The sequence below is a fragment of the Sturnus vulgaris genome, chromosome 26 (genome assembly GCF_052056855.1).
Source record: "Sturnus vulgaris isolate bStuVul1 chromosome 26, bStuVul1.hap1, whole genome shotgun sequence".
Classification (NCBI taxonomy): Eukaryota; Metazoa; Chordata; class Aves; order Passeriformes; family Sturnidae; genus Sturnus; species Sturnus vulgaris.
The window spans coordinates 5,402,371-5,429,982 of NC_142268.1; the positions used below are offsets into that span (position 1 = coordinate 5,402,371).

Sequence of the window (27,612 nt, forward strand, 5' to 3'; positions counted from 1 at the left end):
TGAAGCATGGCTTCTGCTCTGGTCCCTCCTGATCCTACAGTGTTTATGCACCTTCTAAACTAATTTAATTTAGATTTATGACTGGAGAACTGTACTATCAGCTGCAGTACACTTTTACAGACTAAAAACCAGACATTTACAAACAGATTAATTTGTCTTTATTCACTCAAAACTCCTCAAATCTTGAATTTTCTGCAGTATAAAAGAAAAATGTTTACTTACAAATCAAGTTATAACAAGCAAAACCACATGTGGACAGCTACAATATAAAAAAAAGCAGTGCTTCCAGACACCGCCTACAATTGAACAAACGTTAGGGCATTAAATATTCTTCCCCTAAAAAATTCCAAGAAATCCTGTAGAAATGTGTGAGCCTGCTGATGCACAGATCACAGCCCACCAGTTCTGGAACACGTGCTGAAAAAGACCACCTTGGCTACATCCCTTGTAAAGGTGATGACACTACATGAGGAAGTAATATTCCTGCACAAAAGAGACTGAACTCAACAGAAGTCTACACATAATGCTTCCCCAGCTGAGTACTGATATCTAAGAGGAAGAAAAACACGTTCTACTGTATTTAGGCTTTTAATTTGGATTAAATACATTTTAATGTATTTAAAAATGGAAATAATATAACCAATATTCAGGGCATTCTTAACTAATTTTATGGCGTTGTTTCAAAACTCACAAGATCAAGAAGGTCAATTAATGACAATATGTTCTCTTCCGTCAGCTCTAAACAATATAGTTACCCACTTATTTGGAGGTGGGAAGAAAACAAGAACATACTTCTTACATTCCCCATCCTCTCATATCTATGAAAGCCACAAAAACAAAAGTTGACTTTTTTCACACTAACAAATACACATTCAAACTACCTCCCCAAAACAGGAAGCTTCTCACACACTGATAATTTTCTCCAATGACTTGCACTTCTGAAGTTTTCAGAGACAATCCAAAGGAAGCATTAGCCATCTTGCTGCTGAATGAAAGGGTTTGGAATAGCTTCCATTCCGTCCTGTGGACAAATCAGAACGACAGAAGTCCCTCTGCAAACCACAAGTCCCAGCTGACGTGTGTCTTCTGTTAATTTAAATTGATCATCTGGATCTAAAAAGCAGAGATCCATGGTTAGAACAGGAAAATAAGAGAAAGCAACCAAATTCCGTCGACTTCAAAAGGTATAGACGTGCATGTTCTTTCCTGGCATAACTGCTTTGTGTTATTGAACACATGTACTACACAGGTGATGCAGCAGTGCCATCTGATGTTTTCGAGACCTTACTGACAGTGAGCAGTAAAGAAATTTGCTTTGTATGCAACAAAAAGCAGAACATATTTATTAAAGAATTCAAAGGCCCTTTCATTCATCTAACCAATAGTATAGATGGAAGTGATTTAAAAAAGCTTTTGATCCCATTTCAAATGTCACTATAGACAAACACTTGGGGATTAATGCAAAACAGAAAAAGACCCAGACTTCTCAATGCACTAGGAAAGAGAGCACCAGTCCATTCCCAGACCAGGTCAAACAGGGCTGGACTGGGACAAACACAAATCAACCAGTTCTATTTTCCATGAGACATCTCTATATTAATAGAAATTGACACCACATTTTAAAACTCCCGTTTAAATTCAAAGCTTCAGGTGTTCCCTTTTAAGCAGGTAGGAGAATACTCTTCAAAAACACTGTCCTATCAAATGATAGGATCAGAGAGGAGAGACACTACTTTATTCAAGCTTTAGAGGACAAGGGCGGCCAATGAGACAACTACAGAGGAGCTCAAGCAAGGACTACCAGGGATGTTCTATCACAAGGAATGTGCTTAACCTAACTTCTGCTGTAGAATCATCTTTAGAGGTCATCTAATACAGTCCCTCTTACAACGAGCAGGGACATCTTTAACCAGACCCAGTTGCTCAGAGCCCATCTTTTAATGCTCCCAAGGATGGGGTACCTATGACCTCTCTCTGAGCTTGTCCCAATGTTTTTATCAGCCTCATTATAAAAAAAACCCGTCTTCCTTAAATCTAAATCACCTCTACTTTCGTTTAAACCCACTACCACTTGCCCTGTCACAATAGGGCCTGCTGAAGCATTCACCCCCTGTCATTTCCTTTTATATCCCATTAAAGTAGTGAAAGGCACAAAAAAAAAATCTCCCCAGAACTTTCTCTTCTCCAGGTGAAACATCCTCAGCTCTTCCAGCCTGGCTTGAGAGCATAGCAGTCCCAGCCCTTGGAGCATCTCTGTGGCCTCCTGGGAACTCATTGCAGCAGCTGCACATCCTCCTGATACTGCTCTCCAGGGGTGGTGGGGTCTCACCTGAGCGAGGCAGAGAAGCAGAACCCCCTCCCTGGGGATGAATCCCCCCATCCTGTAGGGATGCAGCCCAGGATACTGGGCTTTGTAAACTGCAAGCATATATGATCCTGCCTGTCATCCACCAGCATGTCCAAGGCCCCCTCAGCAGGGCTGCTCTCAATCTGTTCATCCCCCAGCCTGGACTGATACCAGGGATTGTCCCAAACCAGAAGCAGGACCTTGTACCTGGGTCTTGCTGAAACTCATGAAGTTCCTGTGAACCCTCTTCAAAAACTTGTCCAGTGTCCCCTGGATGGCCTCATCCTTCAGGTGTGTCACTTGCAGAATGAAGGTAAACTTGATCCCACTGTCTGTGTTACTGATGGACACTAAACAGTCCCCACAGAGATCCCTGAGGGACACTCCTTGTCATTGATGTTCATGAGGACAATAAGCCATTGACTACTACCCTCTGGATATGACCATCCAACCAGTTCCACAATCACCAAACAGTCCATTCATCAAATCCATCTCTCTTCAATTTAGGGAGAAGGATTTTGTGCAGGACTGTGTCAAAGGCTTTACTGAAGTACAGATAAAAGACATCTGTAAGGCCTTCCCTTGTCCACTGACAGAGTCACTCTATCGCAGAAGGCCGCTGGGTTGGTCAGACAGCATTTTCCCTCAATAAATCTACATTTTCCCTTAGTAAATCCACAGTGGATATCTCAAACCACTTCCCTGTCTTCCAAATGCCTTAGCAGAGCTCCAAGAAGGATCTGTTCCATGATCTTCCCAGGCACAAGAGGTGAAGCTGACAGGACAGTAGTTCCCAGGCTCCTTTCTACCCTTTTGAAAAATGGGTTCAACGTTTCGCTCTTTCCCATCACCTACCTGCCATCACATCTTAGATGTTTTAAAGCAGCTTGGGAACTATATCGGCCAATTCCCTCAGGAACCTTGGGTGTATGTTGTCACGTCCCATAGACCTGTCACCTTATCTCTTTCTTTACAAGATAGTTATCCCAAGCATGCTGCAGTTTGGGTGACATTAATCTGCACTCACAGAGCCGTAAGATTTCTGTCAAGAAAACCACCCAAGGAGGTGAAGCTTTCCAAAGACTGCGTATTACTTACCTCGCATATACTCAATGGTACCATCCAGCACAAGGTTCAGAAGAGGGTCAAATCCTTTCAAGACACCGCTCGCTATTGAAGGCCACACAGAAAACAATGATTAGGACAAAACAAGGTATAGAGAAACACAAGACTTCATGAAAGGTACATTCAGTTCTCCAGCCCTGTTCCCGCCTTCAGGCAAGACCAAACAAATGAAGCCAGAGGTATTAAACAGTGTCCTCTTTTATCAGTGGCAAGTATACAAAAGCTAGTCTGCATTGTACCAATTAAAACTTACAGACTTTTCAATCAAGTCTTCAAAATGTTCTTGTAGACACTAACATTTTTGCTTTCAGACAATTTCAAGGGAGTTTTAAGAATACTGTACAACAAACCAGTACAAGTCACAAAAAAAGAAAGAAAAAGACAACTCCAATATGAAATAAATAGCCTTAATTAAAGGTTACGGTTAAAAATGAAGCAAGACCATATTTTAAGTTCTTTCCTCAGAAACTAAATTTTGCAGGTGCCCTCCTGGCACATCATGCCTTTAGCATAAGCACTGCCTCATGGGAAGGCACTGCAGATAGACCAGCACTTTGTCCCAGTGGAGAATGCAATTCCACAAAAACAGTTGCTAAATATATCACAAAATCACACAGAGCGACTTCCCATTTTGACAAATACACTATCAGTAAGGAGTTCAAGTAACTTCCAAACTCTTATAAGCATTAGGACTCAGTGGAGTTTTAAAATGCAGCACATAGCTAACTCAGAAAAACAAGTGCCTGCGGGTAGCACCAACCGCACTGGGATGCACATTCCCAGTTGGGAATGGACGGGATGGAAAGGCACGGTGGCATGTATCGAACCATCAACTCCGGCCACGCTTACCATGTCAAGAGATAAAAGGCACGACAGTTGTATTAATTGCTACATCCATAAACGTTTTTTTGTTCCTTTAAGTAAGCTTTTGTTCCTTTAAGTGAAGAGAAACAAACAAACAAACAAAATAAAACCAACAAACCAGCCAAAATAAGGTTGTTCAAGACAACTAATAAGAGGCACACAGATAAACCATAAAGATAAAAGTGCACGCAGGAGATGAATGGAATAGTAAAACGAGAAAAGCTTCACACCAGTAACTGCAACCACTAATAAGTAAAAGCACGCCCCTGCTCCTCGCTTTCCCTGGGTAGGAAAGCAGCGAGAGAAGGAGCGCTGCAGCCACGCGCCGGGCTCACCTTCCCGCCCGCCCTGGAACTTCACCCGGATGGTCTTGTCGATGTATTTGGAGAGGTCCAATATGCTCTCCTTCTTCTTCTTCTCCTTATCCTACGGCAGAGCACAGGCGGCCCAGTTAAAGCGCGCCATCCGCGCAGACACCGCGCCAAACGCTCCTGCGGGATCCCGCGGCGGCGGGACGGGGCGCGGGCACTCCGCGGGTACACCGGGGTACGGCACCGGAACCGCTGCCGCAGGGCCACCGGCACCGCTGCCGCAGAGCCACCGCCACCGGCACCGACACCACTGCCGCAGGGCCACCAGCACCGCTGCCGCAGGGCCGCCCAAGCCACCCCGCTCCTCACCGCCATCTTCCCCGCACCGCCGCCGCCGCCACCGCCACTCGCCATTTCATTCGGCACCGCCAGAAGTGACGTGACGCCCCGGCGGAGCCCGTTGGCGGCTGGGGGCCGTGGGGCGGGACGTCCGGGGCGGGCTCTGGGCGCCCTGTGCGGAAGGGTCCGGCCCGGCCCAGGTCGGAACAAAGCGGCAGCGGCGCGGCAGGCCCGGTATGGCGGCGCGGCCGGCCCGGCTCCGCCTCTGGCTGCTCCTGCATCTGCTACCGCAGGTCAGTGCCTATGCCGGGCCGTGCCCTCCCCAAGCCACGCGCGGGCACCCCGGCTGAGGGCGCGGAGCGGCCGGGCCCGGGCGGACAGTGCGGTGTGTTCGTGCCCGGAGCCGCCTCCCACGGGGGCTCAGGGGTGCTGCAGCCGCCCCGCCGCGGGCGGGGCCGAGCTGTGGCCGCGGGAAGGCAGCGGAGCGCAGGGGGCTGGGGGCCCTGCCCTCCGCGATTTGGCAGCGTTGATGTATCTGTGGGTCTGGGCTTGCTGGAGACTTTGTAAATTCTTTCCGTGGTAACTAGCGTTTTCCTCGGAGTTCTTAAAACTTCGGGGCCCCCGCGGGCCCAGCCTAGCATCCTCACCAGGCAGCCCCCGGGAGGGGTCCCCGCAGGGACGACTCTGGGTTTATTCCGACTGACAGACTCCCTGTGAGGAAGCATTCAGCCGAAAAGAAGGGATTTCTGCTCAGCCTGACTCTGTAGTCTGTCTTGAGTCTTGTATTGTCATTGCTAAAATATTAATTAGTTTTGTGGGATACATTTCTAACGATGTGACGAGCTAGGCATGTAATCCTGACACAGGAGAGAGTGGATTTTTACTAATTGCATTACATGCTTTTGCCTTTTAAGTTCGGTGTTTTGTATTCTGAAAATTTTGAAATGTCAAATTTAATGTATCATTTAAATTTCTGTTTATTAGGTAGTTTGGACCATACTATGTCTTCTTGAATATTACTGGTGTAACATCTTAACATGGAACTCTTATTTTTCCTTCTCCGTCTGTCTCCTTACTGATTCAATGCCAATAATCTATAGTTACAGAGTAGTCTGGTTGTCAGCTACCTTCTTTATTTCTGTATCCCCATCCCCTTTTTCCGTTCATTATATTTATCTTCAGTATATCTTCATTGTGCATTTTCTCCACTGATCTCCACTGATGTTTCACAAGGACTGGTAGTAGCAGTGTTGGCCCCACAAATTAGTAGGATTTAATTAACAAGATTAATTTAATTAAATTAACATGAACAAGTCAAAGACTGGCATGGAGTCAGTTTATCCATCAGTATGGGGAAGGTGAGCACATGGCAGTGCAGGACAGCGGGTGAAATCGTCCACTGGTGGCTCCATGCATTGCAGCACATTTCTGTCTGTAAGCATTGGGTATATTTGTGCAGTGGAAGTGTTAATGTACTTGAGTAAGCTTGGGCAGACTGGCCAGGCTGCTGAAACAGTCCTGCTGCTGCAGTGAAAAGTGGATGTACTGTGTGTTGCCAATATTTAGCAATGTTAGCCAAGCTGACGTTTTAAAAATTTGCTTGAATACCTCGTATGGTGCATTATTTTTGCATCTCTTGTGCTTGCACTTGTTGGGATGGTTTTGGGTGGTATATCCTCCTTAATTTAAGGCAGAGAAAAGTGCTCTGCTGCACTTCTCCTGAGTTTGGTACCCCTGTGACTGATGGCTGGAGTTATTCCAGGGGACAGAACTGACAGCTGTTGTCAGGACCTGCTGTGTGCATTTGCTGTGCACCAGCTGTACTCATTCTCAGTCCTTACTCTTGCCTTAGTGAGCATATACATTTGTCCCCCTCCTTGAAACAGGATAATAAATTATTTTTGTTTGCTTTCCCTGGGGCAAGAGGAGATAGTGTCCATATTTGCTTCTATAGTCTGATTTAGGGAGAAGGATCAGCTTGGCTAGTGAAGCATGGCTCTTCCAAATCTGGGTCCTCATCTGGGAACACTATAAGAGTGGTGTGATCTTATAGATCCAAGTACAATCTGCACCTAGATCTTGCTTTGGTATTTGAGTTCTCGCATTTCATTTAAGTTCCTATTCCTTCCAGGCTTTGTTACCCCTCAGTTGACATGTAACAACAGCAGATACCTGAGCCTTTGATTAGTGACGAACATAGTAACATGATCTTCAGCGAGTGTGTTGGATCTAGCTGGCCTTCACTATAGCAGGTTTCAGTAGAATATATTGAATTGAAGTGATGGCTTTGTATTTTAAATTAGGGCGCTCTATGATGCGGGTCCAAAGAATTGGACAGACTGTCCGAAATTCTGCACTAAGGTGGTGGCTGACAATTCAGTCTCCTGGAATTATTGCATTATGAGTATGTAGCTCTCTGCCCTGTACAGTATTTGTTGAAGGAGTGTATTATTTGTGTGCAGCTTCGCTGCCTGCTACTCCTGGTCTCCAGATGGATCAGTGCAGTTCCTGGAAAAAAATTACTTTGCAGCTCCTGGGAACTCTCACATGGTACTTACTGTGAGAGTAGGATAGCTCATTCACTCCTTCTTCAAAGAACACAGCTACCAGTGTCTGTGAAATCTCTCTGAGACGTGAGTGACCAGTTAATAGAGCTGCTAAAAGCAGAAGAGGTGTATAGGATGTCCAGGTGATTGTGTTGCCAGAGGCAGGGAGGAACAAACAAGACAGATGTTAGATTGGATCAGTCACTAACACTTAAGTTTCTTGAAATACAGGTGAGCTGAATTCTTCCTCTCCACCTTCTTCCATCATTTAACTTGCAGGTCAAGTGCTTGCCTCTGAGCTACATTAATTCACCTAAAAAATCTGGGGAGTATTCTTCTCTTTTATGCATTAATCTGTGGAAGGCCCTGATGAGATTCAGAGCCAACAGATATGCCCTTCTATTGCAACAAATGTTAGATTAGCTTGTTTGTTAAATTCTGCCCTCAGATTTTACATTTCTATTGTGTGAAAATCTTCTCCAGTTTTGCAGCTTTGTAGAAAACACTTCCTTTTGTGTTAATTATACGCTATTGTATGCTTTTTAGGCCATAAGATCAGTAAGAAGCAAGGATTATAATATACCTTATTGTCACAGCAGTTATTGTTTTTCTGTGTTTGAAAAAGGCTGGACTCGATATCCAAACACTTGGAAAAGAGCCTTTGGGGTTGTAGGCACATTGTATTGGATCTGCACAGGAGATGACATTTTCTCCTGGTTAATCCTGGTTATGAAGTGGTCTCTAGGAATAAGGAATCATCATAAATGTTGTCACTATGCCAGTGTACCAGTAGCACTGCTTTGAGCTTTTGTTGTCCCATACCTACTGACATGAGTAAAAACAAAACTGGACGCATCAAAGTGGAAGGGAACAAACTTCAGAACTATGCTTTGATTCTAATTGATAATAGCTTTGTAAAAGTGTCTGTTAATCCACATTATCCACAGATTATATTCTCCACAGAGTTTGTATAATTCTGTGTTCCCTCTTCTGCTTGTAGCCCTGCTCATATTGCCTTTAATTCCTCTCATGCTTGATTTTTATTTGGCTTTTGGCACACAAATACACATAGCTTCTAAAATGTTTTGAGCACTTCACATTAGGAACCTTTTACTCTCTTAATACTTTGAAGAACATCAATTAAATAGCTCAGAAAGCAAAATTGTGTTTAACTGTCTCCTGTGTGCCTTTTAGGCATTATTCCTTTGTTCCAGTAATAGTTATTTCCCGGAAATCTAGCAACACACCGTGTGCTTACTCTCGTTTTAAAGATGTGTGCCGTACATCTTATAGATGTAAAACTTTTAACTGTACAGCTTGATTGCTTCCCATATGCATAAAGCTGTTCAATTACAGGAGTTAGCTCCTGCAAAACTGCCTGAAGATTTGGGAGAGAGTTGTACATGTAATATTCAAAACTAAGATACTCCATGTTTTGTTTGCTTATCTAAGCCCAGTTAGACTGTGTACAATAAGCAGGGAACATGATTTTGTTCTTGTCTTTTGTGTGTGACTGTATTTGCATCTTCATTGCATGTTACTTTGGGAAGTCAAATTCAAGATGATAATAACTACAGGTTACTTTTCTAAGTTACTTGCTTCTCTTGAAAGTAGTTTAGGTATTATGGTTGGATACCTGAGATATGAGTTAACAAGTCCACTACATCAGGGAGTTGGAGTTCTTGTTTCCTCACAGCATATGCACAGTAGTGTCTCCCTTTTTCCACAGATACCTTGGAAACTTGCACTGTGCTCAAGCGGCTTTAATGTGCATGGAGCTCATTGGTGTGGCCTCCCATATCAGCGTGCTTCAGGACAAACATCGCTGGTTCTGAAGGACTTAGTTAACACTAATGTTATTAAAAAGGGAAAAAGTTGCTGCATATGTTAATAAAGACCATTTATATGCAGAAGAGCTAAATATAAAAATCTCTACCTCCTGTGTGTTTGTACAATGACATTTCTTTTCTGCTTTGCTGACATCTTGCAGCAGAATGCCATCATTGCCTCTGGGCACACTGTGTGTGTTAAAGAGCGATTTTACAATGTGGGTGGTAAAACACTGGCACAGGTTGTCCAGAGGGGAGATGGGTACTCCATCCCTGAAAGTGTTCAAGGTCATGTTTAACAAGGTTTGGTCTGCTTGAAGATTTCCCAGCCCATTGCCAGGGGTTTGTACAAGGTGACCTTTAAAGGTCCCTCCCCAAACCATTCTCAAAAGTTTTCCAAAAATCATCTTTTTACTCTGAGTGTCTCCTAGGGGTGTAATGGTAGCTTCTGTGTAGTAGAGTTTGAAATAAAGACGGAGAAGTAAGAGTCATGAATTATTTTCACGGATTTTTGAACAAGCATGTTAAGATACGATATTGCTGCTGACTCCAGTCACCTTTAGCATCTTGCTTCTCAGCTGCTGCATGAGGAAACAGATGTGTGAGGTGTATGTGTAAGGGTGTAACTGCATGATTATCAAATCATTAATGTGTTTAGGTTATGAATGTTAAACTAGCTATTGACAAATTAGTCTGTCACAACTTTCTAATTAGTAGCAGCGATGGTTAGAGATATGACATCATATTTCTCTCCAGAACAAAGTTTCATCAGTTATGGTTGGCACAAAGTGATTTCCTTGGGGAAAGCTGAAGCAGAGCAATTAAACATACCTTTAGTCAATGACTTCAGTTTTGCTTGAGTGCTGGACTGGAGAAAGAGAGATGGAAGAGTGGAAAGGAAGGAGTTGGGTGTGTGGATAGAGAGGAATATGACATAAAGGAGGTTGGTAGAAAGATAAGATGGTTGCAGGGGCAGGAGGGGGTCTTAGGGTCTTTTTTGTTTGGTTTGAGGGGGTTTTGGTTGGTTGGTTTTGGCTTTTTTGAACCTGCTGCTGGTTGTGAACTGATAGTCTTGTCCTCCTCCTGTGTCCTGGGGTTACTAATGAATGACAGCGTTCCATCAGAAACTAAATGTGTGACTAGTTCAGATGAGAACCAGATCATATATTGTACATATATTGTTTTAGATATTTTATGTATGCTTTTAAACAAACTTCCAAGTGCTAAGTGCTGGTAAGGATTAATGAGTATCCACAATAAAATGGAGAAACTTCCTGTTACAATAGGAATGGAAGGCTCTGGGAAGACAAAAATTATAATAGGAGTTATAATAGGAAGAATCCAGTCACATTAAAGTGTTTGGTATTCCTAAGGACTGGATTTCCAAATCAATGGGCTGAAATAGTATTTTGAGACTGCTGCATTTCATATGTGGTCAGTTTTTTTCCATGACTATCTCATAGCTTATATGAAGCTAAAAAACAGATATGATTTGCATTTGCTCTCAGCATTGTCCTCTTATAATCTATTACCAGACAGCACTACTTGAACAATTGAAATCGCTCTGCAAGAGCACTGTGAGGTTCTAATGCAGCAACTGAAGATCAGCAAGACTCTCCTTCAAAAAGAAGCTTTGATCTGGATTTGTATAATTGCATTACATTTTAAAAGTTAGATTTTGTCCTGCTTTCTGTGCACTGTTTTGTATCTTAATGTATTTTTTATCTGAAGCATTAAAATCTCTTTGCATCAGCTGGTCAGATCTTAATCTGAAATTGAATTCTTACTGTGTTGATGTTCAGACCTGACCAGATGGTCACAGCAAACCTCACCCTGAGGAGCTGATGTTCAGTATTTTGTATAAAGGAAAGACTTCATAACTTACAGTTTTTCAATGAGTTCAGATGGTGCCTGACAGTCCTCCCAAGACAGCCTGCAAATCCCAGTGTTGCTGCCCTGAGGAGCACAGAAGTGTCCTGTAGAACTTGATGGCTGATTGTTAAAGCAATGCTCTGATGGTTTTTGTTCAAGCGAGGACAAGAGCCCCTTGTCAGCAAGAGAACCATTGCACCTGTTTGCAACTTAGAAATGGCCAGGAGGATTCATTTCAGAGTCCTTAGAACAGTATGAACAGACCTCATGATATACTTTGTGTTTCTTCAACCACTTCCAAGATCAGGGAGCATGTACAATTATTTTGGCTCAGTTAATATGAGAATGAAGTCACCACTAATCAGAGTTAAAGAAAACCACCACTAGTGATAGGGAAGCTGTATGTACTTCCAGAATTGTTTTGTCTTCCTACTTTTTGATTCCCTGGGTGAACATCTACTAGGACTTGGGGTACAAACAGTCAACTGCATCAACTCCACAAAAGTACTTTATTTTGCAGGTTATGTATATACATACATACATTATATGTATATAGTCTAGTAGGTGATTTTGGTTCAGCTTTTTGGGTGGCAGATAAGGAATATACCTAGTACTCACAAAATTGAGTCACTATCCACAGGGAAGGGAAGAAGCAGACATTTAAAAGAACAGACTTCATCATGAAGAATAAGATTTGTGAGAAAGTCTGTGTTAAGGAAGTATTTGCTAGTCCTACTTGTGAGCCCCCAGATCTTTCAGTTTTGCTGGAAAATGGCCTGGTACAATCTGACATAACCAAAATAACAAGGAAGTTACTGTGTTTGCTGTGTATTTTTTGCAAGAATGGGAAGCTGAAAATATTTGTGTTAAACTTAGATGTGGTGTGAGCAGTTCACTGAGCAAGCAGGTTACATACTGTGTATCACAACTGAGATGCCTAAAACTGATAGATTACTGCATGTTACTATGTTTAGTTTTGCTGTAGTTCTTGTTCTCTTTCTTAGTGTTACTACAGGATCTGGGTTCTGTTATCTCGGTTTCCAGTTCTTCTTCGAGAGAATTCTAACATGTACATGATGCAAAAAATAGCTAACCTCCTTATAAAAATGAACATGACATGCTATGGAATATCTCTTTGTTGAGTCATCTGCCTGGTTATGACCCCTTCCAAACCTGCTGGGCATCTATTCACTGGGTGAACAGGGAGAGAAACAGGGAAGGCCTTGATGCTCTGCACATTGCTCAACAATAGCTAGGACATTAGTTTGTTATCAGCATTGTTTTGAGCACAGAACTGAAACACTGCACCATACCAGCTGCTGTAAAGAAAATTAACTCCATCCCAGCCAGACCCAGGATAGGCCTTTAATTATAAATCTTAGATATGTAATCTTCACTATTTATATTGTTGCAAATGTTGGAGTTTTGGCAAGTGACAACTGGTCATTGAAGCAGAGATAAGTAAATGCAGTAAGTAGACTTTAGAGTCTACTTGTGCTACCTAGGACAGAAAAAGAGTTGTTACTGCTATGGGGTCTTGCCACATCTTCAGCAAAGATGTCCAAGGTTGAGTTTGGAGTGATAAAAATCTAGAATTGATCATTATTTCAGGCTATACTTTGAGGAGTTGGTGCCTTATTCATAGAATCATGAAATGGTTTGACTGGGAAGGGACCTTACAGATCATCTGCTTCCAGGCCCCTGAGATGGGGTGAGCTAGGCCAGGCTGTTCAAAGCCACATTCATCCTGGCCTTGAACACTTCCAGGGATGGGGCAACCCACTGCTCTGGGCACCTTGTGCCAGGGCTTCACCACCCTCACAACCAAGAACTCCTTCCCAATGTCCCATACAGCCCTGCCCTCTGGCAGTCGAAGCCATTCCCTGTGTCCTGTCCCTCCATCCCTTGTCCCCAGTCCCTCTCCAGCTCTCCTGGAGCCCCTTTAGGCCCTGCAAGGGGCTCTCAGCTCTCCCTGGTTCCTTCTCCTCTCCAGCACCCCCAGCTCTCCCAGCCTGTCCCCAGAGCAGAGGGGCTCCAGCCCTTGGAGCATCTCCGTGGTTCCTTTGGCCTGGCTCTAGCAGCTCCACGTCCTCCTGCTGTTGGGAGCTCCAGAGCTGAACAGAGCACTCCAAGTCTCATATCTGTTCTGCATTAGTCCAGCTTCTTTCCCTTGCTGTGATTATATGCATAAGTGCACCAGTCTATCTGTGTTGTTTGAGGTTGGCTTTTGGTTTGTTGGTTTTGGGTTTTTTTCTTTAAACACATCCAGTATTGTTTCATTTGATTCTTTGACCAATTGCTGTGTAGAAGAGAATCTGCCTAATGTATCTGAAGTCTCTCTTTGAAATATGATGGAAATAATAACAAATTCCACTGTCCTACCTGCACAAATGCAGAAACTTTGTAGACTCTTACGTTTTTCTTTACTGCCTTCACTTCTGATATTTTATGTAACCTAAAATTCTTGTGAAATTTTTTGTTACATTTTCAGGTGTACTGTGAGTATGGGATGGTACATGTCCTTTCAGAGAAGGGGAGCAGCAAAGGAAAAGACTACTGTATTCTCTTCAATTCTCAGTGGGCCCATTTGCCACATGATCTGGGTAAAGCTGTAAGTACCTAGCTAACTGATGACAAAAAATATATTTAAAATGCCTTTGTTACAAGGAAACTTCTGATTTCTCATTTGGATTAGTAGAATTTGAAGCAACTCCTTTGTTTGCTCTGCTTAGAAAATATTTTATCTCTTAAGATCACTAGGCAGTGCTAGGATGGCAATGTTCATTTCCAGGCATTGTGCAAAGATAATGACTATTGCTGTTCAAAACAGAAATACTCTTCTTTAATTACGTGATCAATGAAATTAAAATGGCACATAACTGTGCTTGCAAAGGAGTGTTTGTACATCAGCATGATACAAGAAGATACCACATAGTTTTTCTTATGTATTGAGCTGTGGCCTTTAGTGCTTTCTCAGTGTCAAGTGCAAGATTAAGAAGTCTTAAACTGTGTCAAGCTTTTGCTACATTATCCAAAGCTGTATGAGCTGAAAAATTTGTAAATTCTTCAGTCTTTTCTGTGAGAAAAAGTTACTGGCACTGAATGATGAAATCAGCAAATGCTCTTTGAATGAGCTACTAATAGGGGAACATGTAGTTGATTGATACTTGGTTCATTTTATTCACCCAGTTGAGTGCCCCACAGAATTATTAGAGTTCCTTACCAATGTGTAGGCAAGTCTCAGTTACTTCTGGTGGCTTTATTGCAACTGAAGATTAGTCCCTAGATACATCAGTAGTTACCTTTGCCTTGTATAGACTCAGCTGATAAACTCTTGCACTTGCCCTGACTGTGGATGTGAATCAGCACATGACTGACTGTGGTCCTTAGGAAATTTGGGGATGGTACTGTAGACACCTTGTTTAAATCAGTCTCATAAAAATTCACTAGCGTCGTGTGTCCGTAGCTCTGCAGGAGCCAGTGTAGTCCAGAACAGCTTGCACAGACACTTGGGTAGTGTGTGCTATATCCCTTGCCAATCCCTGTCTCCTTGCTTGATTCTTTCCTGCTTTTCCCTTCTTTCACATTCTTGTTCCTCTTCCTTCAGTGCTCCAGCCGTACAGTTCATTAACTGAGGCAATGCAGTGCACCATTCTGAGCTCACTCTGCATTTATGTTGTGCTCTGTGCTCTGAAACTTGGACAACCAGGAAGTGTGGATAGGAGCATTTCCCTGTCTCTAGAGGTCAGGCTGGAGACAGCAGTTTTCTGAATAAGGTTGAAGCTGCTGACTGCCTGACACTTCCCTTTCCCTCCTAAAACAGTAGAGTTCATTACACAGGTATTGTGTATCATGTACCTGTGGATTTCTAATACAAACTGTTCCATGTGTCATTTTTTCAGGTTAAAACTTTACCGTGACTCTTCTCAAATCTAACAGCTCACCTCAGCAAAGGGCTGAGACCCGCATCACTTAGCATAGCTTGGTTGCTTGGTAGATAATTGCAGTTTTCAGGTGACTTACAAAGAGAACTGGGCAAAGATGCTGGTGGTTGTTTAGATTTTACAAGGAACAATTCATGCCAGTGTTATTTCTAAAACCTTGAAGTGTCTTTGGGATGTTCCTGTTGAAACACAAGATTAGATGCCTTTGGGTATGAGGGGGGCCAAAACTAAGGAATTGGGATAGGCTTACTAAGTCTCTGGTTCACAAGTGGTGAGAGAAGTACTTTAGAATCCAGAACCTCAGGTCACTGGATACAGTAGGTTTCAACGTGTAAGTTTATTGCCTATGCTTCTGTACTTTTCCCCAGCTTGTGTTTTGGTTTCTGGCTGTTCATACCCTCCATCATCCCAGCCTGCCACTCTGCCACCCCAGCAAGGATAAAACCTTGCTGTACTCCTCCCACATCCTGGCTGTGTGCATCAGAACAGCAACGATGCTGAAGAAAATAAATGCAAGTGAAGGTCATATCCCAAATTTTATTACTAGCAGAATTCTGTACAATAAGGTGAAACAAGGCAGGACTCTACGTAATAGAGAAGGTAGCACTGTGTCAGCTTTCATGTTGCTCTGAGAATACTCTACCACTCCATTACTGGAAAGTTTAAAATTACTCTTTAGAAACTCTGGCTTCTGCTCTTGATTTTTTTAATTATTTTGTGTTTAACTAATTTATATTTTTCAGTCACTCTTGCAACTGCAGGATCAGACAGCGTCTGTTTTGTGTTCTCCTTCTGATGTACCTGATGGGGGATTTAATAATCAAATACCCATGGTGATGAGAGGAAATTGCACCTTCTATGAGAAAGTGAGGCTTGCTCAGATAAATGGGGCTCGTGGACTGCTAATTGTTAGTAGAGAGAGACTGGTAAGTTGCTTTTTATCTTCCTATGCTGCTGATACTCCTCTAATGCTAGATACTGTCTTGTCTTCAGTGCACATTGTTGGTATTTGATGTTCCTCTTTAAAGTAAATAATGCATGTGTTCCTGCATGTGCATATGTTGCATAGTTATGTGTGAATGCCATACATCTGATGGAAGAATGAATGAAACAGGAGGCACTCATTTAAGTAGGAAGAGTCAGCACAGAGCTCATGTGACATTCAAGTTGAGGGCTCAGAATTGCCCTTGTTCCAAATGAAATACTGGAGTCAAAGGATGAGATGGATTTGTGACTCCATCATTAATACCACACTGAATGTAGTGCTTTAGATTCAGCTGGAGCATCAACAGCATGTATTTTAAAATTAGTAGTTTTGAAAATAAAATTAGTAGGTTTGAGTCCTGGTCGATACTAGAGGCACACACTAGTCATAAACCCGTGACCCTGATGTGCAAAAGATACTGCATGAAATTTAGTTACTGCATTTTGCTGTTACGGTCTTACATTACTTTTGTTTTACTGGGAACAGGCATATATTTTAACTTTTGAGTGTTAGCTGTCAGTAAGTTCCTTTCTACAATATTTTTCAAATTAGCAGAAACAGAACTTGCAACTTTAACCCTTTTGAAGGAGTAGAAGTACTTGCTGAAATAAACGTATTTTTACCTGGTTTGAACTGTCTTTCAGGTTCCTCCTGGAGGTAATAGGAGTCAGTATGAAGAGATTGATATTCCTGTGGCTCTGCTTAGCTATACTGATATGTTAGATATTGGCAAGGTAAACTCAATACTAAAAGCTCTCATTTATATTAGCTTATGTAAATGAGTCACTGCTCAACAGTATTAAGTCCACCTTAAGAGCTTTGAATATGTAGAGAATGTATTCTTGAAGATTGCATTATTGTGTTTTGGAAAAAAAAATCAAATCTCTAGGGAGATTATTTCTCAGTCTTCGGAATAAAATCAAAATTCAGCCTGGTGCTAGAAATAAATATCACTAATAGAGGAACCAATAGATGGCTCTTATGTGTTTATAATAAAGCCTGATTCTGAGGTTGCTTAGTGAAAATTAAGTAAGTGAACCTTTGCTAAGGTGGCTTTTTGAATATCCTTCCTAACTTGTATTTACCTCCACAGAGTTTTGGCAGCTCAGTGAAAGGAGCAATGTATGCACCAAATGAACCTGTGCTGGACTACAACATGGTGATTATCTTTGTCATGGCTGTGGGGACTGTTGCAATTGGAGGCTACTGGGCAGGAAGCAGAGATGTGAAAAAGTGAGTAACTGAATGCAGTATGCCAGTTTTCCTGTATTATTCACAATTAAAAAAAAAAAAAGGTGTTTATGTAAGCATCACCTGGCAACTCTACTAGTGAGGTTAGGAGACTCTTTAGCCAGAATGGGAAAATGATGATGTGAGGTTTGAAATGCCCTGAGCCTTGCATTGGTTTGGTCACTGTAGGAAATCAATGGAGTATAAATTGCATGTAGATAATCTTAGGATTTTGCCCTGTCAAAAGACCAAACGTTTGAAAACCTCAGAAAGAAAATTATTAAGTAATAGGCTTCCTGTTCAGGCTTTTGTAAAATTTCACCACAAAAATACATTGTAAAAAAATAATAAAATTTGCTTTTACTGCCAAAGGCCAAACTAGATTGATTGGATGGCTAACATATGCTATGTTTGTTACCAGTTTTTAAATGAAATTTTATGGTTACTTTTTCCCACCAAGTGGGACTGGGAGAAGGAGGTCATTGTGCCACACTTATTTCTAACATTTATTTTGTATACACAACCTGATTTAAGGATTTCTTCTGAAGTTAGTAAATTATTCTGTGGTAGTTTTCAGGATTCAGCTGAGTTTTTAGCAAATGAAATAGTACTTTAGATAAGTTAACACAGCAGTTACTGGTATATACATTGCATTACAGCTTATCTTCATACCTCCATGGAAAATACGGTGTTCCACTGACTTGCATGGGAATCAAAGCAGGCATTGGTGTTGTGACATGTTTTCAGCCCCTTGTGTTTTATGCTGTAGATTCAGCGTCCTTGTATATTTGGTTGCAGAAGGAGTGAACTGATTGTAGCTGTGTTTCTCTTTCAGGAGGTACATGAAGCACAAGCGTGATGATGGGGCAGAGAAGCATGATGATGAAACAGTGGATGTGACTCCCATAATGATCTGTGTGTTTGTAGTGATGTGCTGCTCAATGCTCGTCCTCCTTTATTTCTTCTATGACCACTTAGGTACTCTTAAGGTTGTATTTGTATCGGTACATCTTGAATATCACAAGGCTGACATCATTCAAAGAACATTTTATTGTGAAAATAATAATGAAACATCTCTCTTCTGTCATGTGTCTTCATCCCAATATGATTTAAAATACTGTAAGAAAACTCACTGATTAGATTTCTAATCCTTCTTTTTGTGAGGTTGGTCATAAAGCTTCTTCCAAACATTAAAGACCTATTATTTTCCACCTTTTATTTTTGTTAAAGGTGTTCTCAGACCTATTCTTTTCTATTATTGTTCAATTTGAAGTCAAGATCAAGGATAATTTTTTTATCTTTATAAAGATTATAATTTTCTATTGATCACTCATCAGATTGACAAAATAACCATGAGAGCCTACTGCTTCTTTGTATTTCTGAGGAAGCAGTGAAACATGCATCCCATCAGTATTGATTCATTTTGCTACTTAGTGATTTTGATATTTGCTTACAGTGCTCCTGTATACTCATATAGAGAAGATAAATGCTTCACCATAGGTTGCCTTTGAAGCTTATGACTTAATTTAAGGTTAGGATAGAGGTTTTGATTTGTTTAAATAGGTATTACATAAAGTACACCTGAGTAAAAGGAGCTAGAATTAAAGAGCACAGGTCTAATCAATCATTTGAAGTCTCCGAATTTACCTTTCACTGTTGAAATGTAAGCCTTATTTCTAATTTAGCCTTATTGACTGTCTGTTCTTTATTCAGCCAGGAGACGAAGAAAGCATCTCTTGCCTTATCTTACTTGGACCTAATACTTTTTTCCCCTCAGTCTATGTTATAATAGGAATATTCTGCCTGGCTGCCTCGATTGGTCTTTACAGTTGTCTGTCTCCCTTTGTAAGAAGATTCCCCTTGGGAAAGTGTAGGTATGTGGCAACTTTCAAAATTTTAATAGGGAAACTTGTTGGGTAGGTGTGGGGTTTAAAAGGTGGCTTCATGCTTCAAAATATTTATAAAGGAAGAGGCTATCTACATAGACAACTGTAGCTTTGGTGTGTTTCTTTTTCAGAATCCCAGACAACAACTTGCCTTATTTTCACAAGCGTCCCCAGGTTCGGATGTTGCTCTTGGCAGTATTTTGTATCTCTGTCAGTGTAATCTGGGGAATCTTCAGAAATGAAGATCAGTAAGTACATATTAGTTTCTGTGCTAAAATTTGTAATATGCTTTATAGTATAAATAAGTGTGTATCCAGAAATTAGGAATAACAGGAAAAAAAAGTAGAGACAGGCAAAAATTCTTAGTTGTTCCTTATGTACTCTGTCTTTTTCTTGTTCGTTTAAATTACAGAAAACTGTTTCTTTTAAGTTTGAATTTCTCTGAGTCCCAGTCAGTATTCTGATCTCTTTGACTTAAGACAGCTTTTCAGAAGTGATATGGAAATTTGCACACAAGTTGTCTAACTTACTTCTTAATGAGAATAAGAACTGGTAAGATTGTCAGATCTTCAGTTTCTCTCCGCTTTCTTGTATGAGTCAGGAATTCTCTACACCCAGTGTTGCTGTAGTACCTAATTGTAGCATGCTCTTGCCACTTTTGTTAGAGTTGGATCTTTTATGTAGTGTTCTGTTTTGGTTTTTGTTTGGGGTTTTTTACCTCTTATCGCACTCCCAGATATTCCAATTTCCCCATGTGCAAAGGTTGTGTTCATCTTCTTAGTACCTCTATTGGGGGTTCAGTACTTGTACTTTGAAAGCATGTTACTGCTTTTGTGGGATCTGTGTTCTGTGTGGATCATCCAATGATAGAACTCAAATCCAGGAATCATCAACTCTGAAAGACCTTTTAGAGAGATGAGTGTCAGACTGAGGCATGCAGCAGTACTATAGAGATGTTCCAACCTGCAATATTTAGGACTAGGAAATTAATTTTCTGCCTCAGAGCTGGAGTGGGCCTGAGTGTCCCCTGCACGAGACTCCATCAGCAAGTCCACAGGTATTGATCCAATTCATCTCTCATTGTACCTAGACCATAGCAATTTTTGGGAAACCTCGGTGTTGTTTATCTCAGATCCTACTTCTCTTTGACCCTAGCAGTTGAGAGTAAAGCAAAGAGCACTTATATACTCAACTTGAAAAACAGGCCCAGCTGTAAATTTGCCTCAGCACGCAAAGGTGCTATACACAGGACAAAGGACCCCAGCACTTGCCATTTTGGTATCCACTGACCTCATTCAGCCAGTTTTCAGTCTACCTCACTGCTCATTCAGTTTGTACTTCATCAGTTTTTCTGTGAAGATTTTATGGAAGATTGTCATGGAAAGCCTTACTGAGTCTAGATGGATACTATGGCACAGTTCTTCCCTCATCTCCCAGGCACTTCTGTGTGGAAGGTTATCAAGTTGATGAAGAGCAACTTCCCATTTGTAAATTCATGCTGACAGCAGTGTCAGTTTCAAGCAATAAATAAAGGGTTCAAGCAATGAATAAAGGTTTTTTTTGTCCCAAGCAGGTCCTAAGTGAGGACAAGGCTTGGTCTGCTTTTCCTGCTATTTCCTTCAAAAATGTTGCTGTCTTCTTTTTAAGGTGGGCCTGGGTTCTGCAAGATGCTTTAGGAATTGCTTTCTGTCTCTACATGTTGAAAACAATTCGCCTGCCTACATTTAAGGTATGAAAGTTAAACAGAAGTTAAAGAATTTAAGAAGAAAGTTGAAGAAAAGTTTGCATGTATGTGTTTGAACAGAGGAGTCACTTATAATGGAGTATATTGCTTTGGAAATGCACTTCCATTCATATGTAGCACGGAAAAAAGGGATGCAATGAGTATAATGAAGACCAATAAGTGGCATGTGATTGTTCTGTAGATTCTGTAGTATGTTGACTAGTAAATCACACACCACATATTTATTTATGTATTTAGTATTTGGGTATTTTGTTGGTTTTGTTCTGATTGGTTTGATTTTGTTTTTCAAATTGACATACAACTAGTGCATCAGTCTAGTGTTTTTTTCAAATCTTTCTGACTTTAGTCAGTATCCTAAGACAAAAATCATCATTATTCATTTAGTTGTCCTTAAGCAGCTCTTCAAACTCGTTTCAAATTATCTTCACCTGTAAGTTTGTATACACTGACAGTAAATGGGTGTATAGTTTTTCAAGCTGTGCCTGGCATCCTCCAGATGCAGAGATCCTTCATATTTCCCAGCAAATTGAAGTGCCACCATTTCCCGATTTTACAAGATAAAGACTTTTGGGCACTAACGTGTAATTTTGTGTTTTAAGAATTACTTTCTTTTATATGGTGGATATAAGACCCTTTAGATTCCTCCATATAAAATATTTAGGAATTGAGAAAAATACATGAATTACTTGTTTTAGTATTTGTTAGCTTTTTCTTTGAATGGCCTTCTAATTATTAATTCTTTGCTGTTTGCTAATGCATAGTGTGTAAATACCAAGTATCTTGTCTCTTCTTTCAGGGTTGTACCTTACTCCTCCTGGTTCTTTTTGTGTATGATGTATTCTTTGTATTTATCACGCCCTTTCTAACAAAGGTAAGTAAGGTACTTCTCTATTGCCTGCTGCCCACAGAGCAAAGTGTAATGACTTGTTTCTCTGTGTTCCTAAATGATCCCAGAGCTGCCGAGTAAAATGCTGATTTACAATTTTCCCTTTTTTTTTCTTTAGACTGGGGAAAGTATAATGGTGGAGGTGGCTGCAGGCCCATCTGATTCTGCCACTCATGAAAAGGTACTGCATGTTGTCTGAAAATCTGGCACTAACTTTCAGCTATTGCACTTTTAACTTTTCTAAAATTCAAGACCACAAAGCTGAAATTAAGATGCCAGTTTGAAAAGAACTTAATGTGGGAATAAGTGCTCCTGCATGTCTATTCTATTGTAGTGGTTCATCACACCAGCTTTGGTTTTCCTATATCTTTTTTGACAGGGTTTCAATATAAGAGAGCTAGTTAGCTCAGCTTCACAAAATCATGACAACATCTGTAAATATTAACTTGCTGCTAATTAAACATAGACATCTTTTCCTAAAGAGATAAAACATAATCAGTCTGTCTCTTCCCCCTCCTTCCCTTTTTTGACGTTTGCTTTATGGAAAGATGAGTCTATAGGTAAAGGAGAGAAACACAAGTTGGAGACAGAAGAAAACAGAAGTCAGTGTTCAGTGGGTTTGCACCGTTGGACAGAGCCAATTGCATGAACACCTTACAAGATGTGGCTGACTCAGGGAGGAAAGTATGTGAGATGTAGGAGACAGTGAGATATAGTGAGCAAAACAAAACTATTAGTCTGTAGGAAAACCTGGTTTTGTTAATTTAAGGATTAATTTGATCTATTTCAGCAATGAATGTAATAGTGTCATGTGGGAAAATAGCAAAGAAGATAGTTGTTTGCAGGACATGGATCAATCCATACAGTCCATACTAATTTCTTTGACTTCTTTTGTTTTCTCTCCTGTACCCCTTTAGCACCCCTTTGGATTCAACTTTATGCATAGAATGAATTGTATAAAATAATAATGAAAATATAAGCATATAAAATTATTTTGGCACTGATATAAGAAAAGAAAAAAGAAAATAAAGTTCCTTTAATGTACTGTAATAAAGAGAATACAGGTTTGCAATGGACTGTGGCATACTGTGCCTCACATTGCAAATTATGCCTTAAGTAGCAACACTGGGGGTGAGGAAGAATCTTTAAATTTATTTGAAAAATGACTTTTTAACATTATTCATGTCTTTGTCTTTTGAGATTTTCATTGCACCCAGGTGAATGAACTGTCTAGGTTATTATTTCTTATGTGTGTAGCAGCTTACCTAAATTTTGTACATACCTGCAGCTAAAGCAGAGTTGATACCCAATTGTATGTGTGGACTTTGAAATTAACATAGTATTTAGAAAGTATTTCATTGCTCCCATCTTAAATGCATTTTATTAGTGGTCAGTCATGTTGTATGTAATGAACGTGTTTTGATACATTTGCTGTATTTTAAGCCTGCGGTTTTGAGTACAACAGGAGCAGGTTCTGGTAGGTAGTGTCCCTTTGCATTTCATCAGACATGTCTCTCTCGTTCCAAGCTCCCAATGGTCCTGAAGGTTCCACGACTGAATTCCTCACCGTTGGCTCTGTGTGACAGGCCTTTTTCTCTCCTAGGATTTGGAGACATTTTAGTTCCAGGTATTGGTTAGCATGTTAAGAATTTTACATGTTGCATTGCATTGTCATATTAGTTTATTTCTCTTGCACTGCTGCTTCAAGTGGTAGGTTTGATTTGACTACTATAAACCTGATATATTTTCAAGTATAGGGGTTTTTGTGCACTATTCACCTTTTCTGCAAGAAAAATGCACATTTATCTTATGGTTCAGTTTCATATGCAGTGATGTGAAGAAATGTAGAGAAATTGCAGGAGTTGATTTAGCAACTGATTCTATACTATAAAGCATCTTTAATAGTGTGGTGATAGAGGAAATTATTTGTCCATTTGTACATGGTGTAAGTACAGATGCCTGACCACTCAAAACTTCCTGTTAGTCACACTACATCCAGTATTTCTATCACAACTTCTCTCAAATTTGATTTTAGTATGTAGATAGTATATAGAACTGTCCCTGGCATCACCATTGGTGAAAAATTTATGCATCTTCTGGCTTTCAGATTTCTGCTGAGAAATCATTTAATTACTTTCTTGTGTTTTGGAAAATAATGAACTCTGTCATCCCCATTAGTCTTCCCCCTCCCCCCAAGCTGCGGCAGGCATAGTCATTAACCATAAAATTCTCCTGTCTTCAGTATCAGCTTGAAGGGCTGAACTTACTCTTGCTCTTATTGTGAACACTGTATTTTTACAAATGTTTAGTAGGGATGGGATGCCATTTTTATCCATGATCTGCAGTTTGTAGCTGTTTATTTTACTTTTGGAGTGCTTCCAATGCATGGGGCTTGTGCCATCAGATAACTGGTTTGTAAATTGTGCAGCCTCCTGGATACGTTGTCATGGTGCTTAAACACAGGGTACCAAGGAAGTTTTTTTGGGGAAAAAAATCTTGAAAGTTCCTAGCTGGTTTGATTGTTTTGTTTTTATCATGAAGTGCATGACTAGGTTGAAAGCATATTGTAACTGTTCTTTCTTTTCCTAGGCTTACTGGTAGCCTATTGCCATAGATTTGATATTCAGGTGCAGTCATCCAGAGTCTATTTTGTAGCCTGCACAATAGGTATGTACCACAGTGCCACCTGAACACAAGACCTGCAGGAGTGGCTCCCTCTAAAAGCGTGTCATCAGTCTTGCATGGCATCATTTGGGGATTTTATCTTTTTCCTCCTTTTATTATTAATCAGAAATATTTAGCTAAGTGCTTTCAAGGCTAGATCTTCCATCACCAAACTAGCTGATGTTGCTTTTCTGAGCTGTTTTGTCTGCCATACCTGCCATACCTGCTTCCTGTTACCATGGCTGCCAAGAGCCCTAGTCTACCCCTTGTAGTTACACTATCTTGACATGTGTGCAGTTACTCACTGTGGTTTCTTGATTCATGAATCTTTGAGTTGATTATGCATGAGAATTCAGGTTCAGGGATATCATCCTATGACTTTGTTCTTAATTTCTTGTGCATTCTAAAAATCCATAACCTATGATGCAGGGAATTTCATTATGATGACTAGATGACTAGAACACCTCTAGATCAGTTTTCTTCTTTAGTTTGTAAAATCCACAGACTTATGTACCATGAACTTAAATACTAGTGATGAGTAGGATCTGACAGATTGCCGTTGTCTTTCTTACAATGTCCTTCTGCTAGCAAAAACTTCTAATGCTTGCAGCAAATTTCACGAGAAATTGTCATGAGCAACTTTTTTAGAAATTCTTTTGAAAAAATACCTAGGTTCATGGACACTTCTAGCAGGGGTAGAGAGATGCTTTTATTGGTGTTCCAAATAATTGTCTCTCATATATAGTAAAACAAAATTGTTGTCTTATCTGGTACTTTAAAGATGTGTTTGCAGAAATAGGAAAATGTATTGATAAAGAGTCAGCAATGTGCTACTGCAGCACTGAGAAAGAGCCACGTACAGGGCTGAGTTAGAAAGATGGAGTCAGCAGTTATGAGAGGAGTGATTATTCCTCTCAGTTTGTCACTTAAGACTGAGTTAACCAGGATTCCTGGTGCCAGACAGATATTGACATACTGGAGTAAATCCAGTGGAGACCATCAAGATGGAAGAAGACTGCAGCACAGGGTTGTAAAGAGAAGAGAAGGCAAAGAGGAAATTATGTTGCTGTCCACAGCTACCTAATGGGAGACTGCAGAGACAGCGGAGACTTTTTCTACAGGTGTGCACATAAGATGGGAGGCAATGGACTTAAATCACAATAAAAAACAATAAGAAATATTTTAATTAGATATAAGGAACTCTCAATAATTAGAGAATATGCCCCCCCCCAAATACATTTTCAAGAATTGTAAAGAGTTATTGATTATTCTAATCACAGCCCTCTGAGATCATCAAGTCCAGCCAGTACTGCCAAGCCCACCTCTAACCATGTCCCCAGATGCTACATCCATACATCTTATAAATCCATGCAGGGATAGGTACTCCACCACTGCTCTGGGCAGTTGTGCCAGGACTGGAAAACACTTCTGATGAGGAAGGTCTGCCTGATATCCAGTCTAAACCTCCCCTGCCAAAACTTGAGGCCATTTCCTCTCGTCTTGCCCCTTGTTCCCTGGGAGCCCACCTGGTTGTGCCCTCCTCTCAGGGAGTTGTAGAGAATGAGGAGGTCCCCCCTGACCTTCCTTTTCTCCAGGCTGAGTCCCCCCAGCTCCTTCTCTCAGGCCCTTCCCAGCTCTGTTCCCTTCTCTGGACAGTCACTCAATGACTTTCTTGACCTTCTGAAGAAAAATCTGGAATCTGGATCTGAAGAAAAAGTTGGATTACCTTCATTGTCTTGAAAATGTAATTGAAATTAATTACATTATGAGATCGAAGCTGCTTCTCTTCTGCTAAATAAATTTTGCCACATTTATGCAGAAATTAAATAGAAAGTAATAAAATTGTATAACCTAGAGCAGGCTGGCTAGTTTTTTTTTTTTAGCTGTGTGGCAGGATAGTAAGAAACAGCCAAAGCCAACCCAAACAAGAAGCACATTATAATGGTCAAAATATTTGTCTGTGTCTGCTGAATTAATGAATATAGTATGAGGCACAATATTTCATGTATTAATTTTGCTTAAGGTAATTATTTAATTGCACAGTATGGACTAGGCCAAACACATGAACTACTTTCACCTGTTATTATAAAAGGAAAAACTGTAGTATTCAAGGTTTACATGGTGTAAATAATGCTTCTCTCTAAAGATACCTGAAAAACTTCTGTAGATGTTTTGAATATTGCTAGAAAAATTTCCAGTGAGAATGCTCCTTTATCCAGTTATTTAGTTGTGTTTGAGCGAAGCTGTATCTGAATAACTGGTTTTTGCTGTGTTTGTTTTCTTCCAGCATATGGCATAGGTCTTCTTGTGACCTTTGTTGCCTTGGCACTGATGCAGATGGGCCAGCCTGCTCTCCTCTACCTGGTGCCCTGTACTCTGCTCACCAGCTTCGTGGTGGCCCTTTGGAGAAGGGAGCTTGCCATGTTCTGGACGGGCAGCGGCTTTGCGGTGAATACCAGTTTGATATGAGTGTCTTCAGGAAATACTAATAATATAAAAACCTAACTAGAATTAAAGTTGAGTAAAATATTGCAGTACTATCACACAAACACAAAGATTTTGGTTTTGCTTGATTGTTTGCTTTTTTACATACTTTTTTTGCCTCAGTAAGGTTTTCTGGTTTCTGCAATGTTTATGGCCACTTAAATCAGAGTAGTGAAAAGTAAAGTATACCTTGTCTATACTTGATTCTGCCAAAATGTTACTTCTTTCATCTCTCTTGGAAGTATCAGTACAATATTACAATATTATATAAAATATTACATAAAATAGTACAATATTATATAAAATGTCAGGTGTAGTATTATATAAAATATACCCTTAAAATATTTTCTTCATATTTTTTCATAGCTTACTGTTTATGAAGGTGGAAATGTAGTTCAGTGGAGTAAATTATCACTTTGTTTCACTGTGCTGCAAGTGAAATTGATTCAAAAAGGAATCCTTTCTATCATGATGCATGATTTTAGTTTTTGAATACTTATTGGAAGGTCAAATCTGTCAAGCTAGAGGTTCCCCCAGTGAGTTTTATTTTATTATT

General features: G+C 40.5%; 2 protein-coding genes across 3 annotated transcripts in view; one reads left to right on the forward strand and one right to left on the reverse strand.

The window, feature by feature from the left end:
- Window positions 1–135: 135 nt before the first annotated feature.
- LSM7 (LSM7 homolog, U6 small nuclear RNA and mRNA degradation associated) lies at window positions 136–5,133 on the reverse strand. The gene is made up of 4 exons (XM_088179319.1): window positions 5,017–5,133; window positions 4,672–4,762; window positions 3,446–3,517; window positions 136–1,113 (listed from the first exon to the last, which is right to left on the reverse strand). Exons 1-4 carry the CDS (start codon window positions 5,059–5,061, stop codon window positions 971–973), a joined length of 351 nt encoding a protein of 116 aa, XP_088035445.1. The 5' UTR covers window positions 5,062–5,133; the 3' UTR covers window positions 136–970.
- Window positions 5,127–27,612, forward strand: part of SPPL2B (signal peptide peptidase like 2B) — a 31,846-nt gene continuing 9,360 nt past the window's right edge. Inside the window, exons 1-14 of one of the 2 annotated variants that reach the window (XM_014884346.2) lie at window positions 5,127–5,279; window positions 13,725–13,844; window positions 15,921–16,103; window positions 16,807–16,896; window positions 17,256–17,395; window positions 18,228–18,370; window positions 19,170–19,266; window positions 19,410–19,526; window positions 20,926–21,007; window positions 21,819–21,893; window positions 22,027–22,089; window positions 23,436–23,535; window positions 24,498–24,575; window positions 26,860–27,088. In XM_014884346.2, coding sequence (XP_014739832.2) covers window positions 5,223–5,279; window positions 13,725–13,844; window positions 15,921–16,103; window positions 16,807–16,896; window positions 17,256–17,395; window positions 18,228–18,370; window positions 19,170–19,266; window positions 19,410–19,526; window positions 20,926–21,007; window positions 21,819–21,893; window positions 22,027–22,089; window positions 23,436–23,535; window positions 24,498–24,575; window positions 26,860–27,041 — 1,527 coding nt within the window. In that variant the 5' untranslated portion in view covers window positions 5,127–5,222 and the 3' untranslated portion in view covers window positions 27,042–27,088. The remainder of the gene's footprint in view (window positions 5,280–13,724; window positions 13,845–15,920; window positions 16,104–16,806; window positions 16,897–17,255; window positions 17,396–18,227; window positions 18,371–19,169; window positions 19,267–19,409; window positions 19,527–20,925; window positions 21,008–21,818; window positions 21,894–22,026; window positions 22,090–23,435; window positions 23,536–24,497; window positions 24,576–26,859; window positions 27,089–27,612) is intronic. The other variant, XM_014884345.2, reaches the window with a different exon arrangement.